This window comes from Pristiophorus japonicus, chromosome 15 (genome assembly GCF_044704955.1).
Source record: "Pristiophorus japonicus isolate sPriJap1 chromosome 15, sPriJap1.hap1, whole genome shotgun sequence".
Taxonomy (NCBI): Eukaryota; Metazoa; Chordata; class Chondrichthyes; family Pristiophoridae; genus Pristiophorus; species Pristiophorus japonicus.
In genome coordinates this window covers 23,429,366-23,444,286 of record NC_091991.1, presented here as the reverse complement: position 1 = coordinate 23,444,286, position 14,921 = coordinate 23,429,366, and the positions used below count along the sequence as shown (strand labels likewise).

The following is a 14,921-nucleotide window of genomic DNA, read 5'->3' as shown; positions in this document are numbered from 1 at the left end:
AGAGAGACCTCAGGGGGAGTTTGTGCACAAATCTTTGAAGGTGGCAGGACAGGATAACAAGGCAGTTAATACAGCACTATGGGATTCTGGGCTTTATAAATAGAGACATTGGGGGTTAAATTGGTTAGCTCTTGAAAACGGGTACGGGGATCGCGATGCGCATTTTTTACTCCCAGTAGAATGCAGACAGGACATCACCTTTGTGCTGACTGCTCATTATAATGTTTCTGTGCGCAGCCAGTGCTAACCGCGCTGTCCATTGGCTGCACGTATCAGCAGGGGCCCCAATATTGTTGCTGCCTACCACTGCTTAAAGCTCGCCTGCACCACTTAATGAGGAAGGTGCATTTCGGCTGCTGGAGGTGCTGCGATCATTGGGATTAATGTACTGTGCAACAATCAACACGGTTGACTATGGGAGAAAGCAGGCATCGAGGTTTACGGACGCTGCACTGAAGGTCTTGGTTGAAGAGGTAGGACAGAGGAGAGATGTCCTGGTTACCCTCAGGGGGGCTGGATGTCCTCCAGACAAATGCTCAGAAAGCTGTGGCAAGAGGTAGTGGAGGAGGTCAATGCCAAGTGTATAGCTCCAAGAACACAGATGCAACGTAAGAAGTATAATGATCTCACACGAGTGGTCAAGGTCAGTGATAGCATCTTCAAATGCTATATCCTACCAACTGCACCACTAGCCTCAGCCTCTGCTCAATTCACCATACCCCCATCACCTACCTACCAACAATCTCGATCAATCAGGACTCATACACTTCATTTCACCCCCACACACTGAGCACTGTTATAAGCCTCAAACTCACATCTCACAGCTTGCACGTTCCGCCATTTATTCAACCATGATAGCCACATCACCCATACATATTGCATGATACTCACTGACCGGAGAGGAAGAGGCACACCTGTATGTTCTAACCTCCATGTCGGAGCCGGTGCTGGCCATTGCTGAGGTCATGGTCCCAGCAAGGCTGAAGCCATTGAAGGGGAAGGTATCTGCACACATAATCCTTCTTGTGTCATCCCGCTTCTCCCTCAATCTCTTCTGATCTACAAGTTGCTGATGGTGTAAGCATGCATCCGTACTTTCTCCTCTCACCACAACCCAACCCTTGTCCCTTTTTCATTTCAGATACTCAAGAACTGAAACTTGCCCAGGCAGTGGAAGAAGAGCCAGAAAGAAAGTGAAGATTAAGGAACACCGTCACTGGATTTCACAGTTGCAGCCACCGGCTCAGATACTGACACTGCAAGTAATTTAGAGGATGGGATAGTGGGGTCTGAACATGGTAAGAAACTGGGCACAAGTGCGCTGGAGCCAGGGCTGGGGCAAGGATAGTGCAGATGCCAGCTCACTGGAGGGCAAGGTCGCACACTAGTTCTGCTGCAGAGGACTCAGATGAGGACTTCAATGGGTCAGGCTACTGAAGAAGGCTGACTGGTCTACACACCCAAATGCTTGGTGAACTAGGTAGCCTGCAGGAAAGCCTGCCTTCAATGTCAAGGAGCATCTTGGTACAGGGCTTTGCGCAGAGCTCGGAGCCCATCCTTTCCAACATGGCCACCTCCATCAACACACCCGTGGAGCCCACCAGGATGCAGCATCTGATGGCCGATGTCTCAGCTTCCATTGCAGCACAAGCAACATCCACCAAATGTCTGAGTGTTTCAGCCATGGAAGCGCAGATTCCTGCAATCATGGCTCTGCACCAGTGCGCAAAGGAGCTTCCAGGGCACCACAGCACTCCAGCAATCTGTTCCCAATGGATCTGCTCCCTAAAGACCCAAGGATATGGCCTCCTGTCCCTCCTCCTCATCCCTCTTCTAGCAGCTTGTCCTGGTCTGCATGGCCTCTGCATTTTCTCCCCGTCATGCTCAATGCTAAGAGGAAACCCTACTATGCCCTCCCCATGTCTGTAAGCAATTGGTTTGTGCTTAAACCTTTAAGTCACCAAAAAGTACTTTAGTAACAGCCAGACCCTTCCCTGTAGACTATTGAAACTTTTAACAAGTATGAAAAAGCACCCAAAATGCAGAGATTTACAGCAACAACCAGAAGAAATAATCCAGCAACTACCAAAAACCCGCTCACAAAGTCAATGAATTTCTAGTCTTTAAATCTACAGCTTTCTTTTGACGTAGTTTCCAAGACAGTCCAGTGAAAATAATTTACTGGAATTTTCAGTAGTAATTTAGTCCACATGTATTCCTTTAAAGCTCTAAGGGCATTCATGGAAAATTAGCTAATTAAATTGTTTCTGCAACTGAGAGTGGCAACACATAACTGCTATTTACATTTTGCACAGCAGATTTAGACTTTGTGCTACCAATTAATGTTATACTATTTCATTAAATATTTGTTCCAGTATTAGCTAGAAGGTAAATGTAGACTATGCCAAGTTGTAACAGTGTCTTTAGATAAAGAAAGGTGTTAAAAAGGAATTAACTTTGGTCAATCCACTTTGGAGTGATAATTTGTATTTATTTTTGTCAAAAGCAATTTTTCCAAATTTTTGACATACACTTAATCCCAGCAAAACATTGATGTAAAATAAATTGAACACTATAGGTTACATAGAGAAAAAAAAGTTACCTCATCACCATGGATGTTACCAATATACTTCACATCTGGAATGCCTACAGTGTGTACTTTTGGATATTTTCCAATCGCCAGAACCCAGAGATCAATACCTACATCAGAAAGACACAAAAACCTTTATTAACCAGAAAGTTTGCAACACAAATCTTTTTGGCCATAAAGACCTATTCTTTAAAAAAACGAACAAATTCCAGCAGTTTTTCATTCCTTTAAACTTTTTTCCTCTTCTCATCCCTTCTCCCAATAAAGTATCCCAGGATTTTATTTTATATTAACTGTGCTGTATAACCAAGTTGTTGTTGCTGAGAGCTCATTAATAAATCAGGAATATTGCGGCGTAGTGAGGCATTATCTGGAATGTGCACTGAAGCAAAATATGCCTATTCCCTGATAACTCTCTTCAATTTATGCAGTCTTTCAGACATTTCTATTTTTACAATATTCTGGAAGGGGAGGAGAGCAAAAGAGAAGAAAGAGGGTATTCAGCCTTTCAACTTGTTTTCTTCAAAACTCCAGGAACATTTTGCTCTATCCCCCACCTCCTTTAAAGATGTTCACTCTTGGCTAGGATATCGTTCACCCAACTGGCCAGTATTCTCAGGTGGGTGATGACTGTGACTGTTAGCCAGCTATTCAGCTGCAGGGCATCAGAGATTAGCCTGATCGTCTTCTTACCTGCCATCTATACATTTGCATTTCTTGCAGGCATCACTGGACATTATCAGAATGCAAGCCCTGACTGATTTTCTTCACTAACTAAAATCCATGTTGATAAGCTTTGACCAAAATTAGAATACTGCAGATGCTGGAAATCTGAAATAAAAACAGAACATGCTCTCTCGCTCTCTCGCTCTCTCGCTCTAGGTGCTGCCTGACCTGCTGAGTATTTACAGCACTTTCTGCTGATGAACTTTGAAATGGATAGTCGTTCTTTTTCCCCACATCCAATTTTCTCCTCTCACCGGAAGCGGCTGATCGCAGCTGGTCCCATGGAGACAGATTCCTTCCCCACCCACCCCTCTCCCCCAAGGCATTCATCATGGCTGAGTTGAGACAGATCCACAAGTCAATTCAACGATGGGTGGTATCATAGACAAGCCTGATTCTATCTTCACCTAAACCTCCCATACTTCCTTGCAACAACAAAAAAATCACTCGAAGACAATCAAGAAAGAGAATCTTAGCTCAGGGCCACCGACCACTACCCTGACTGAGAGCAGATAACTCAGTACAAATTAGGGATGACATCATGGACCTTCCTGCACACAACTATAATTCAACCAGCTCAAATCTGGAAAGAGTAAGTAAGTGACGCCTTGCAGAGATTTGCTACTGACTTTTGGAAGCAAGAAGCCATGTACAAAAACTGTTGGTTACCATTAAAAAGCTGGAACAAAAACACACAAATAAGCAGAACTTCCCTTTCCAGAATTTCAATCCCATCTGCTGTTGCTAATCAGTCAATACTTGGCAATACAGATAAATTGCTCCTTAGCCATTTGTCGAAGATATTGAAACAAGATTGTGTACAAATTTCAAACCCCTTTTATGAATAAGAATCAATTTGGTTGTTAATGAGCATTTAAAATAACAGCAATACAAAAGTAAAATACGGCAGATGCTGGAATCTGAAATAAAAACAGAAAATGCTGGAAATCTCAGCAGGTCAGGCAGCATCTGTGGAGAGAAAGAGAGTTCTGATGACGGGTCATCGACCTGAAAAGTTAACTCTGTTTCTTTCCACAGATGCTGCCTGACCCGCTGAGATTTCCAGCATTTTCTGTTTTTACTTAAAATAACAGACTGACTGCAAGGTTACTTCTTACTGCAGTAGGGGTAGAATATAGTTAAATAAAATATTGGTTTACAACCAGAACAGTTGAGTCTCAATAGGAATCATTTGCCATAAAGGGAAAAAGTGACAACACTGCTGTGTTTCCACAATCGTAAAAGTACAAAGAGTTTCCAAAGTAACGAACCACAATGGAATCACATCACTAAAAAGATTTATAACTTTAACTTTCCTTTGGGTTTTTCTAATAATTGAACCAGAGCAGCATGTAGGCTAACCATTATATTTTATTTCTACTTGTGGGCCAATTATAATTCAAACACACAGTGGAACTACACAAACACCTATTTAACAGGAGTACTCACTGTGATTGTTTATGATTGAAACCCATAGAATTTGCTATCAAAGCAAACAACAACATGCGTCTCTGATAACATAGAACAATGTCCCAAAGTACTTCACAGAGGTATCATCAGACAAAAATAGATGCCAAGGCAAAGATGATATTAGGAAGGATAACAAAAAGCTTAGTCAAAGAGGTGGATTCTAAGGAGGAAAGCAATGAGAACCCAGTTGCGCCAATGTACTTCTCTGTAAATGCCATATAGCAATAGTGACCACAAACATTATATGCATAAGAATTTTATATATATACACACACACACACACATAAAGAACTTATACTGCAGCAGTTATCATCTGATATGCTAATTTGCACCAATAACAAATAATGCAATACAAGAATCAAGTTTACAGAGCATCAGGATATACAAAATATATTGAATAGATTCTTCACCTTTCATAAAAGATAATTAAACAAATTCCAGTCATAGTAAGTGATCTGTAACATAGAAACATAGAAAATAGGTGCAGGAGTAGGCCATTCGGCCCTTCGAGCCTGCACCACCATTCAATAAGATTATGGGTGATCATTCACCGCAGTACCCCTTTGCTGCTTTCTCTCCAGACCCATTGATCCCTTTAGCCTTAAGGACCATATCTAACTCCCTCTTGAATATATCCAACGAACTGGCATCAACAACTCTCTGCAGTAGAGAATTCCACAGGTTAACAACTCTCTGAGTGAGGAAGTTTCTCCTCATCTCAGTCCTAAATGGCTTACCCCTTATCCTTAGACTGTGTCCTCTGGTTCTGGACTCCCCAACATCGGGAACATGCTTCCTGCATCTAACCTGTCCAGTCCCGTCAGAATTTTATATGTTTCTATGAGATCCCCTCTCATCCTTCTAAACTCCAGTGAATACAGGCCCAGGCAATCCAGTCTCTCCTCATATGTCAGTCCTGCCATCCCGGGAATCAGTCTGGAGAACCTTCGCTGCACTCTCTCAATAGCAAGAACATCCTTCCTCAGATTAGGAGACCAAAACATAACACAATATTCCAGGTGAGGCCTCATCAAGGCCCTGTACAACTGCAGTAAGATCTCCCTGCTCCTATACACAAATCCCCTAGCTATGAAGGCCAACATACCATTTGCCTTCTTCAACACCTGCTGTACCTGCATGCCAACTTTCAATGACTGATGTACCATGACACCCAGATCTCGTTGCACCTCCCTTTTTCCTAATCTGCCGCCATTCAGATAATATTCTGCCTTCGTGTTTTTGCCACCAAAGTGGATAACCTCACATTTATCCACATTATACTGCATCTGCCATGTATTTGCCCACTCACCTAACCTGTCCAAATCACCCTGCAGCCTCTTAGCATCCTCCTCACAGCTCACACCGCCCCCCAGCTTAGCGTAAATTCCTTCATCTAAATCACTGATGTATATTGTAAATAGCTGGAGTCCCAGCACTGAGCCCTGCGGTACCTCACTAGTCACTGCCTGCCATTCTGAAAAGGACCCAGTTATCCTGACTCTCTGCTTCCTGTCTGCCAACCAGTTCTCTATCCACATCAGTACATTACTCCCAATACCATGTGCTTTAATTTTGCAAGCCAATCTCTTATGTGGGTCCTTGTCAAAAGCCTTTTGAAAGTCCAAATACACCACATCCACTGGTTTTCCCTTGTCCACTCTACTAGTTACATCCTCAAAAAATTCCAGAAGATTTGTCAAGCATGATTTCCCTTTCATAAATCCATGCTGACTTGGATCAAACCTGTCGCTGCTTTCCAAATGCGCTGCTATTTCATCTTTAATAATTGATTCCAACATTTGCCCCACTACTGGAGTCAGGCTAACCGGTCTATATTTACCAGTTTTCTCTCTCCCTCCTTTTTAAAAAAGTGGTGTTACATTAGCTACCCTCCAGTCCATAGGAACTGATCCAGAGTCAGTAAGACTATTCGAAAATGATCACCAATGCATCCACTATTTCTAGGGCCACTTCCTTAAGTACTCTGGGATGCAGACTATCAGGCCCCGGGGATTTATCGGCCTTCAATCCCATCAATTTCCCTAACACAATTTCCCGACTAATAACGATTTCCTTCAGTTCCTCCTTCTCACTAGACCCTCGGTCCCCTAGTATTTCCGGAAGGTTATTTGTGTCTTCCTTCGTGAAGGCAGAACCAAAGTATTTGTTCAACTGGTCTGCCATTTCTTTGTTCCCTATTATAATTTCACCTGATTCTGACTGCAAGGGATCTACGTTTGTCTTCACTAATCTTTTTCTCTTTTCATATCTATAGAAGCTTTTGCAGTCAGTTTTTATGTTCCCAGCAAGCTTCCTCTCATACTCTATTTTCCCCCTCCTAATTAAACCCTTTAACCTCCTCTGCTGAATTCTAAATTACTCCCAGTCCTCAGGTTTGCTGCTTTTTCTGGCCAATTTATATGCCTCTTCTTTGGATTTAACACTATCCTTAATTTCCCTTGTTAGCCACGGTTGAGCCACCTTCCCCATTTTATTTTTACTCCAGACAGGGGTGTACAATTGTTGAAGTTCATCCATGTGATCTTTAAATGTTTACCATTGCCTATCCACCGTCAACCCTTTAAGTATCATTTGCCAGTCTATTCTAGCCAATTCACGTCTCATACCATCAAAGTTACTTTTCCTTAAGTTCAGGACCCTAGTCTCTGAATTAGCTGTGTCACTCTCCATCTTAATAAAGAATTCTACCATATTATGGGCAATCTTCCCCAAGGGGCCTCGCACAACAAGATTGCTAATTAGTCCTTTCTCATTACACATCACCCAGTCTAGGATGGCCAGCCCTCAAGTTGGTTCCTCAACATATTGGTCTGGAAAACCATCCCTAATACACTCCAGGAAATCCTCCTCCACCGTATTGCTACCCGTTTGGTTAGCCCAATCTATATGTAGATTAAAGTCGTCCATGATAACTGCTGTACCTTTATTGCACGCATCCCTAATTTCTTGTTTGATGCTGTCCCCAACCTCACTACTACTGTTTGGTGGTCTGTACACAACTCCCACTAGTGTTTTCTGCCCTTTGGTATTCCGCAGCTCCCCCCATACAGATTCCTCATCAAGAACATTAAGAATTAGGAGCAGGAGTAGGTCATCTGTTCCTTTGAGCCTGCTCCGCCATTCAATACGATATGGCTGATCTTCAAACTCAACTCCACTTTCCTGCCTGATCTCCATATCCCTTGATTGCCCCTAGAGTCCAAAAATCTATCTATCTCAGCCTAGAATATACTCAATGGCTCAGCATCCACAGCCCTCTGGAGTAGAGAATTCCAAAGATTCACAACCCTCTGAGTGAAGAAATTCCTCCTCATCTCAGTCTTAAATGGCCGATCCCTTATCCAGAGACTATGCCCCCGAGTACTAGACTCTCCAGCCAGCGGAAACAACCTCTATGCATCTGCCGGTCAATCCCCCTCAGAATCTTATATGTTTCAATTAGATCACTTTTCATTCTTCTGAACTCCAGAGAGTATAGGCCAAATCTACTCAATCTCTCCTCATTATGACAACTTCTCATCCCAGGGATCAATCTTGCAAACCTTTGTTGCACTGCCTCCAAGGCATGTCCTTTTTCAGGTAAGGAGACCAAAACTGTGCACAGTACTCCAGGTCTCACCAAAGTCCTGTACAATTGTAGTAAGACTTGCTTACACTCGTACTCCAACCCCTTTGCAATAATGGGTCAATTAAAAATATGTTCTGCAAAAACTGGAAGTATTAAATATCCCCAAGGCTCTTAGACCATTTGCATCCTGGAATCCTTTAGATACTAAATGAAGTCAGTTTTCAGGGTTTCTAAATGCGGAATAACACCCAAGGACTGGAGGATAGCAAACGTTAATTCCAATATTTTAAAAGAAGTGATACGTGAGCCCAATAATGACAGACTGGCTAACCATATATTTGCAGTCATTCTACGGGTTGCCAGAAAATGAATACCTAAACAGCAACATCCCCTTTAAGCTGCATACCGTGCCGCACTCTGGAGCTCCCACCCAGCCGGCTTGCCGGTGTTTAAATGGGAAAACCGAGCATGGGTGGCATTTAGAAGGGGCCGCATAACCCAAAAAAATGTACGGGACCTTTGCTAAAGAGCATAGGAGCAGTCAGGATGGTGTTATAAACCTACTAGAATTCTGTGAGAAGGTAACTAGTTGATCCAAGAAATGTTGTTTACTTAGATTTAAGTTCCTACTGGGAAAGTCAAGACTCATGGAATAAATGACAAACTGGTTAGATGGATTGAGAATTGGCTAAACCACAGAAGGCAGAGGGTGGGGATAAACGGAAAATACAACCCTGCCTCGGAAAAAGTCATCAGTAATTACTTCCACAGGGATCTGTTCAAAAACCACTATTGTTCATTACATTTGTACATAATCTAAAATAGGGTGTTTGGAGTGGCTCAAAGCTACACTGGTTATCTTGAGACATTAGAACTAATTGTGTAAATGGGCTGAAATATGGCAGATTATGTTTAATGTGGATAAATCTAGAGCACCTGGTCAGTCATTTATGCACCATCAATTGCACCTTTAACAAGCAGCTAGATGTTGAGAAAAAATATTGAAGTTTGTTACACAAGGTTACACACGATATACAGCACAGAAACAGGCCAATCGGCCCAACTAGTCCATGCTTGGTGTTTTTGCTCCACTCGAGCCTCCTCCTGTCTTTCCTCATCTAAAATCTATCAGCGTAACCCTCTATTCCCTTATCTAAATGCATCTATACTATTCGCCTCAACTGCACTCTGGTCGGCAGTTCCACATTCTCACCACCCACTCATAGCATTAGTTGATGTTTTTCACCAGAAGGGAAGCAGGAGAAGGAACACAGAGGGGCCAGTTTTTGTGTTGGCCCGCTGTCTCACATTTGCCTGAGTCAGCTAATTAACACAATATGGGCTGCCTGCTATTAGGCACTTAGCCAACAGCTGGAAATTCGTGTGCAACAGCTTAACGGAACAAATCTTTTTTTTTCTAATTTTGCTGCTGATATACTGGAAGCACAGGAAAATATCAGAGGATGAGTTCCGTTTCCACCAACTGCTGTTGGGTAAGCCACAGTAGGAGCCTCAACTGTACACTTCCCCGCAAACTTCATCCATATGCAGCATCTGCATGATGCATGCTTCTTTCTTCCCAACATCTAGAGGTATCACGTGAATATACAGCTATGAGAGTAGGTCATGCCACAAATGTCAATTCAGCACTTGTCACTGTTTTTGCAGAACAGAGCACTTAAGGAGTGACTGAGAACACAAGGAAGACTGACAAACCTATATCCTCTATTCACTTATGAGGAACTGACGTTGCAAATACAGACAAGAATAGGAGCAGGGACGTGGGAGGCCTGGCCTCAGCTTGGGATTTATAGCACCTTATCCTTCCATTATTCTCCATCATGTGTCAGTAATACCAATGCATGCATTGATTAGCAGTTCCAGGTCAGTACTGTAGAAGCATGCTACATACCACAAAGCTATAATTAGGACAGGTTTGCACCACCTTTTTCTACAGGTACACAGAAGAAGCTGAGACAGAAACATGACTTCAAAATGCAACTCAACAGAATCAAGCTTACCAGAACCACATGTTACTGAATTTTTTTTTTAAAAGATCAGTTTGTTTTAAGTTAGTGGGCTGCATTTTCAGTCTTCTGCAGCCAGTTAGTGCCCCAGAAGGGCGGCAATGGTGGCGCTAAGTACTTTCTGGCGGGCGGACTGCCCTGCCGGGACATTTGGTGCCGGTTTCGAGGGAGCGCGGAGCATTAACGTCCGGAAGTGGTGAGCTAGTGTGCAACGCCCCTGTTTGTGACACCAGCTCGATATTTGGATCGCGCCCAACCCATAGAGCACCCTGGTGGGAACGCCTGTGGAAGCTGGCGTTCCAAGCTGTAACAGTCATAGTGAGGTAAGTAATGTCGACTGGAGGCAAGTGTGATTGTTTTTTTTTGGCACGATTTACGTTGTGGTGGCGTGAGTTATTTATTGGGAATGTTTTTGGTGTTTTCTTTTCAGATTCCCCCCCACCCCCACCCCCCAGGCCTCTCTTAGGTCGCTCCAAGGCACATGTGGTGAACATTGATTCATTAAATTCCTTCAAGTGAGAGTTGGACCTGTTCCTGGCTGGGGCAGAGATCATTTTGTACAAAAGGTAGGTACTGTACAACATTAATCAATCAGAGTTAGAATGGTCTCCTGGATTAGTTTTGATCTATAAAGAGGTCAGAGAGGAAATTTCCAGATTTGTTCCGCCTAATTGGCCTGGGTTTTTTTAATTTAGTTTTTCATCTCTCCCAGGAGAATACATGGCTTGCAGATAGGGTGAGAAATGAATATATTGATATATCCCAATATCAAAGCCCATTTCCGCAACAAAAATGTGCAAGATTAAAAAGAAAACAAACACATGACTGGTAATGCCAAGACCATGATGAATACATTATACACAGGATATGTAGAAAAACACTGCCTTCCTTCAGCATCAGTTTTACAACTACTAAAAGTGCTTACTTCGAACAGCTGTACTCATACATAACGCAAGAATATAAGAATTTCTAAGATCATGAATAGCCATTATTTATTTCTTTTTAAAGATCAACCCCAACTCCCAGCTTCATGTTGCCAAGTTGTCATTTTGCTTCAGTTGCCTGAACTCTTGCCTTGGAGAGTTCAAGACCTACTCCAGGATTCAAGCTCATAATCTAGGCTGACTCTCCAGTGCAATACTGAGGGTGTCCTGCATAGTCAGAAATGTCATCTTTCAGACGAGACTTTAAATTGAGCACCTGTCTTTTTTTCCCCAATCTCAGGATGCGGCCATCCCTAGTTACCCTCAGAAGGTGGTGGTGATGGCCCATCTTAATCTGCTGCAATCATTTATATTATTTGTAGTGCTTCAATACAACTGAGTAGCTTGGTAGGGCACTTCAGAGGGAAGGTAAGAATCAACCACATTGGTGTGGGCCTGGAGTTAGATATAGGCCAAACTAGGCAAGGACAGCAGATTTCCTTCCCTAAAAAAGGACATCAGTGAACCAGTTAGGTTCTCGTGACAATCTGGCATCATCATGATCACTTTTACTGATGCCAGCTTTTTATTTCCAGATTTTTTTAAATATATGGACTGAATTCAAATTCTCAAACTGACCTGGTGAGATTTTAAACTCCTGTTCTCTGAATTACTAGTCCAGTACCATAACCCACTACACGAACCTATCCAATCTGCCAGTTCAGGTGGAAATAATAGCTCCGGTGACACAATTTGATGAAATCAGGTCTCCTGGACAATATTCATCCCTCAACCAACACGACCAAAACAGCTTGGGTGGCTATTTTGTTTTTCATTCTGCTATTTGTGAGACCTTACGGTCTGCAAATTGGCTGCCATGCTTACCTACATAATAGCAGTAAATGCACTTCAAAAAGTAATTAATTGACTGAACTGCTTTGGGCCATCCAGAGGGCATGAAAGGTTCCATATACATTCAAGTTGTTTTCTCAATTGTCTCTCTCTCTCTCTCTCTCTCTCACGCTCACACACACATACACAAACACTCAGTGAAACCTATCCAATTGTCTGGTGGGATATATTTTCTGATCAGCAAAGTTCATATACAAACACTTAATGTGCTCATACTACATTCCTCTTAAAATAAATGAGTCAACACCTAACTAGCAGAAACACCCAAATATATATTAGTATTCAGAGTTAGAATTTACTGAACAATAAAGCAACATCACTAACAGCCTGCTCCAAATATTCAGGCCACAAAATTCAAAAGGACAAATCAACAACAAGAAATACAAGTGCAAATAAAACAGAGTTGCCTGGGCATCATTGGCTGGATTGCAAGGGCTAGTCGGCTGCACATAATCTCCGGCCTATGATCTGGACACCTGCTATCGAGTATCTTCAATCTATTGAATCACACAAGTACATTTTATTATGTGTCATTGATCCTGAAGTACCAATTGCTTAACTTAATCCGCGACAAGTCAATTCATTTACCATTAAGCTCGTACCCGTCGACTGCTATGGGTTTCATAGGTACTTAAAACGGACTCTGACTCTTTTTGAGGCACATTTTCCTCTAAATGAAATGTTTAATTTGCCCAATGATTTACAACCACAGTAGTAATATACAGATAGAAATCTGCTGGGGGTTCTTTTACATTCTTACTCCTCTCTTCTTTAATCTACACCTATCACTGATGTAGACTACCGACACAGAGCTGCTCCATTTAAAGTGACTTCATTGCAAATTAGAGCCGGTCTTTTTGTTGCTTTTTTTTTTTAAAAAGGGCTTAACAGTGATTCTCGTCTTTATTATCCTCAATGCCATTTAACATTAAACTCAGTCTGCACACTTTATTGGCAGCATGTAATTGAAGGTATTCAGGGAAAACCCACTTGGATACTTAAGTTCTGGTTCAAAAAGTACAAACAACAAATAAAATAACTTTAATATAGAAGTTACTATATTAAAAAAACTATTTTATACTGTACTATGATATTATTGATCCATTGAGACCCAAGCCTAGATGTTACTGTTGGTAATATTAGTGGATAAATGTATAAGAATTGATGAAGTAGTCATCAGAAAAATATAATGCAAATATCAGTAACAGAAAAAAAATCATGTACAGTACATTATGCCTACTTCTAAAATTGCCACTGCACCACTGATGCTACTCAAATTGGACATGGCAAATTAAGGTCTTAATTGTATACCATAACTTTAAACTGATCGATTTACAGCACTTTATACATTAGAAGTCATCGCCTTGCAATGTGTGTTATATTGAATGTATGCAGAAATCAGAGACCAACTTTTTTGCAACTACCAATTTTGATTATGAAACTACGCACTTTGCAAAGAACAGTCACTCTGCGACCACTTGACACATGCAGCCAACCTCAAACTTGTAACAGAAGATTGACGCACAAACCAGCGTGTGTTACACATGCCCTATAGTCCGTCATTAAATTAAATAATAAGCAGAAGTTTTACAGGATATGTATTACATAACGGTAATATTAGGCAATTTAAAAAAAGGAACCGGAGAACTGATCATCTCGCACATTGCACCAGTTTCCATCCGTTACCAACGCATTTCATTCCAAGCAACAAGCGCTTCGCCGACACACCCACCGTTCACAGAGGTCCCAATACTGTACAAGTGTGTGATTGAGGAGTACTTTGTGCTGATGCCACGTAAAAACGATTCCAATTGTTTTCCATCGTGGTGTTCAAATTCCAGAGCAGTCGTGTAGGGAATAATCCCGCAAATCCACAGAAGCGGTACGCCGCGGAGCATCCTGCAACAAATATAAGTTACAGTATAAGTTCTGACGAAGGGTCGTCGACCCGAAACGTTAACTCTGCTTCCTCTCCACAGATACTGCCTGACCCGCTGAGATTTCCAACATTTTCTGTTTGTATTCCAGATTCCAGCATCCGCAGTATTTTCCTTATGTACGAGAGTATAAATAAGCGCCTTCCCCGCTGCCAAACTCCAGTTCACTCGAACTTTGACAATTAAAAAAAACACATCTGTAACTTTTATAGTCTTGTCATTTACCTTTAAATCTCAATCCTTCTTAAAATGAGGAATGAATAGGTCAGCACACTCAAGAGGTAACTGAGGAAAAGTGCCCCTTACCTGGCTATTCTTCTGAAGAGGCTCAAGCAAACATGCATCTCACATTACTGATGGGCTTCTGATTCTTTAAAAGCCAAATGCGCTGATGCCATGCACCAACCAGCACCCGGCTCGTTTGATTGACAGCAGAAGTAGCCAATACATACCATTCAAGAGGTTTCCACCTTAACAACCCGATCGCGAATCAACACACAAAGCGGAGAGTCTCTCCCCGCGCACACACACAAACTGCCTTTATTTCAGAGATAAGGACATCAGTTTTATCTGCGGTTGCTGTTAGTGATTAGTTCGCAAGTCACCATGTCTTCTGTCCTGTATGCATTCTGTTCGCATGCCAGACACGAGACGCCCAAATCAAGCGCTCTACTCGGAGCTCCTTCACCGCAAACGAGCCAAAGGTGGGCAGCGGAAACGTTACAAGGACACCCTCAAAGCCTCCCT

At 42.2% G+C, this 14,921-nt stretch overlaps 2 protein-coding genes across 3 annotated transcripts in view; one reads left to right on the top strand and one right to left on the bottom strand.

The window, feature by feature from the left end:
* Window positions 1-2,812, top strand: part of LOC139280645 (E3 ubiquitin-protein ligase Mdm2-like) — a 111,624-nt gene extending 108,812 nt beyond the window's left edge. The window contains exon 13 of one of the 2 annotated variants that reach the window (XM_070900232.1): window positions 1,142-2,812. In XM_070900232.1, coding sequence (XP_070756333.1) covers window positions 1,142-1,197 — 56 coding nt within the window. In that variant the 3' untranslated portion in view covers window positions 1,198-2,812. The remainder of the gene's footprint in view (window positions 1-1,141) is intronic. The other variant, XM_070900231.1, reaches the window with a different exon arrangement.
* The window catches only part of LOC139280647 (carboxypeptidase M-like), a 71,950-nt gene extending 57,415 nt beyond the window's left edge, over window positions 1-14,535 (bottom strand). The window contains exons 1-3 of the mRNA XM_070900233.1: window positions 14,481-14,535; window positions 13,970-14,136; window positions 2,603-2,700 (exon numbers count right to left, since the gene is read on the bottom strand). Coding sequence (XP_070756334.1) covers window positions 2,603-2,700; window positions 13,970-14,136; window positions 14,481-14,518 — 303 coding nt within the window. The 5' untranslated portion in view covers window positions 14,519-14,535. The remainder of the gene's footprint in view (window positions 1-2,602; window positions 2,701-13,969; window positions 14,137-14,480) is intronic.
* Window positions 14,536-14,921: the final 386 nt, after the last annotated feature.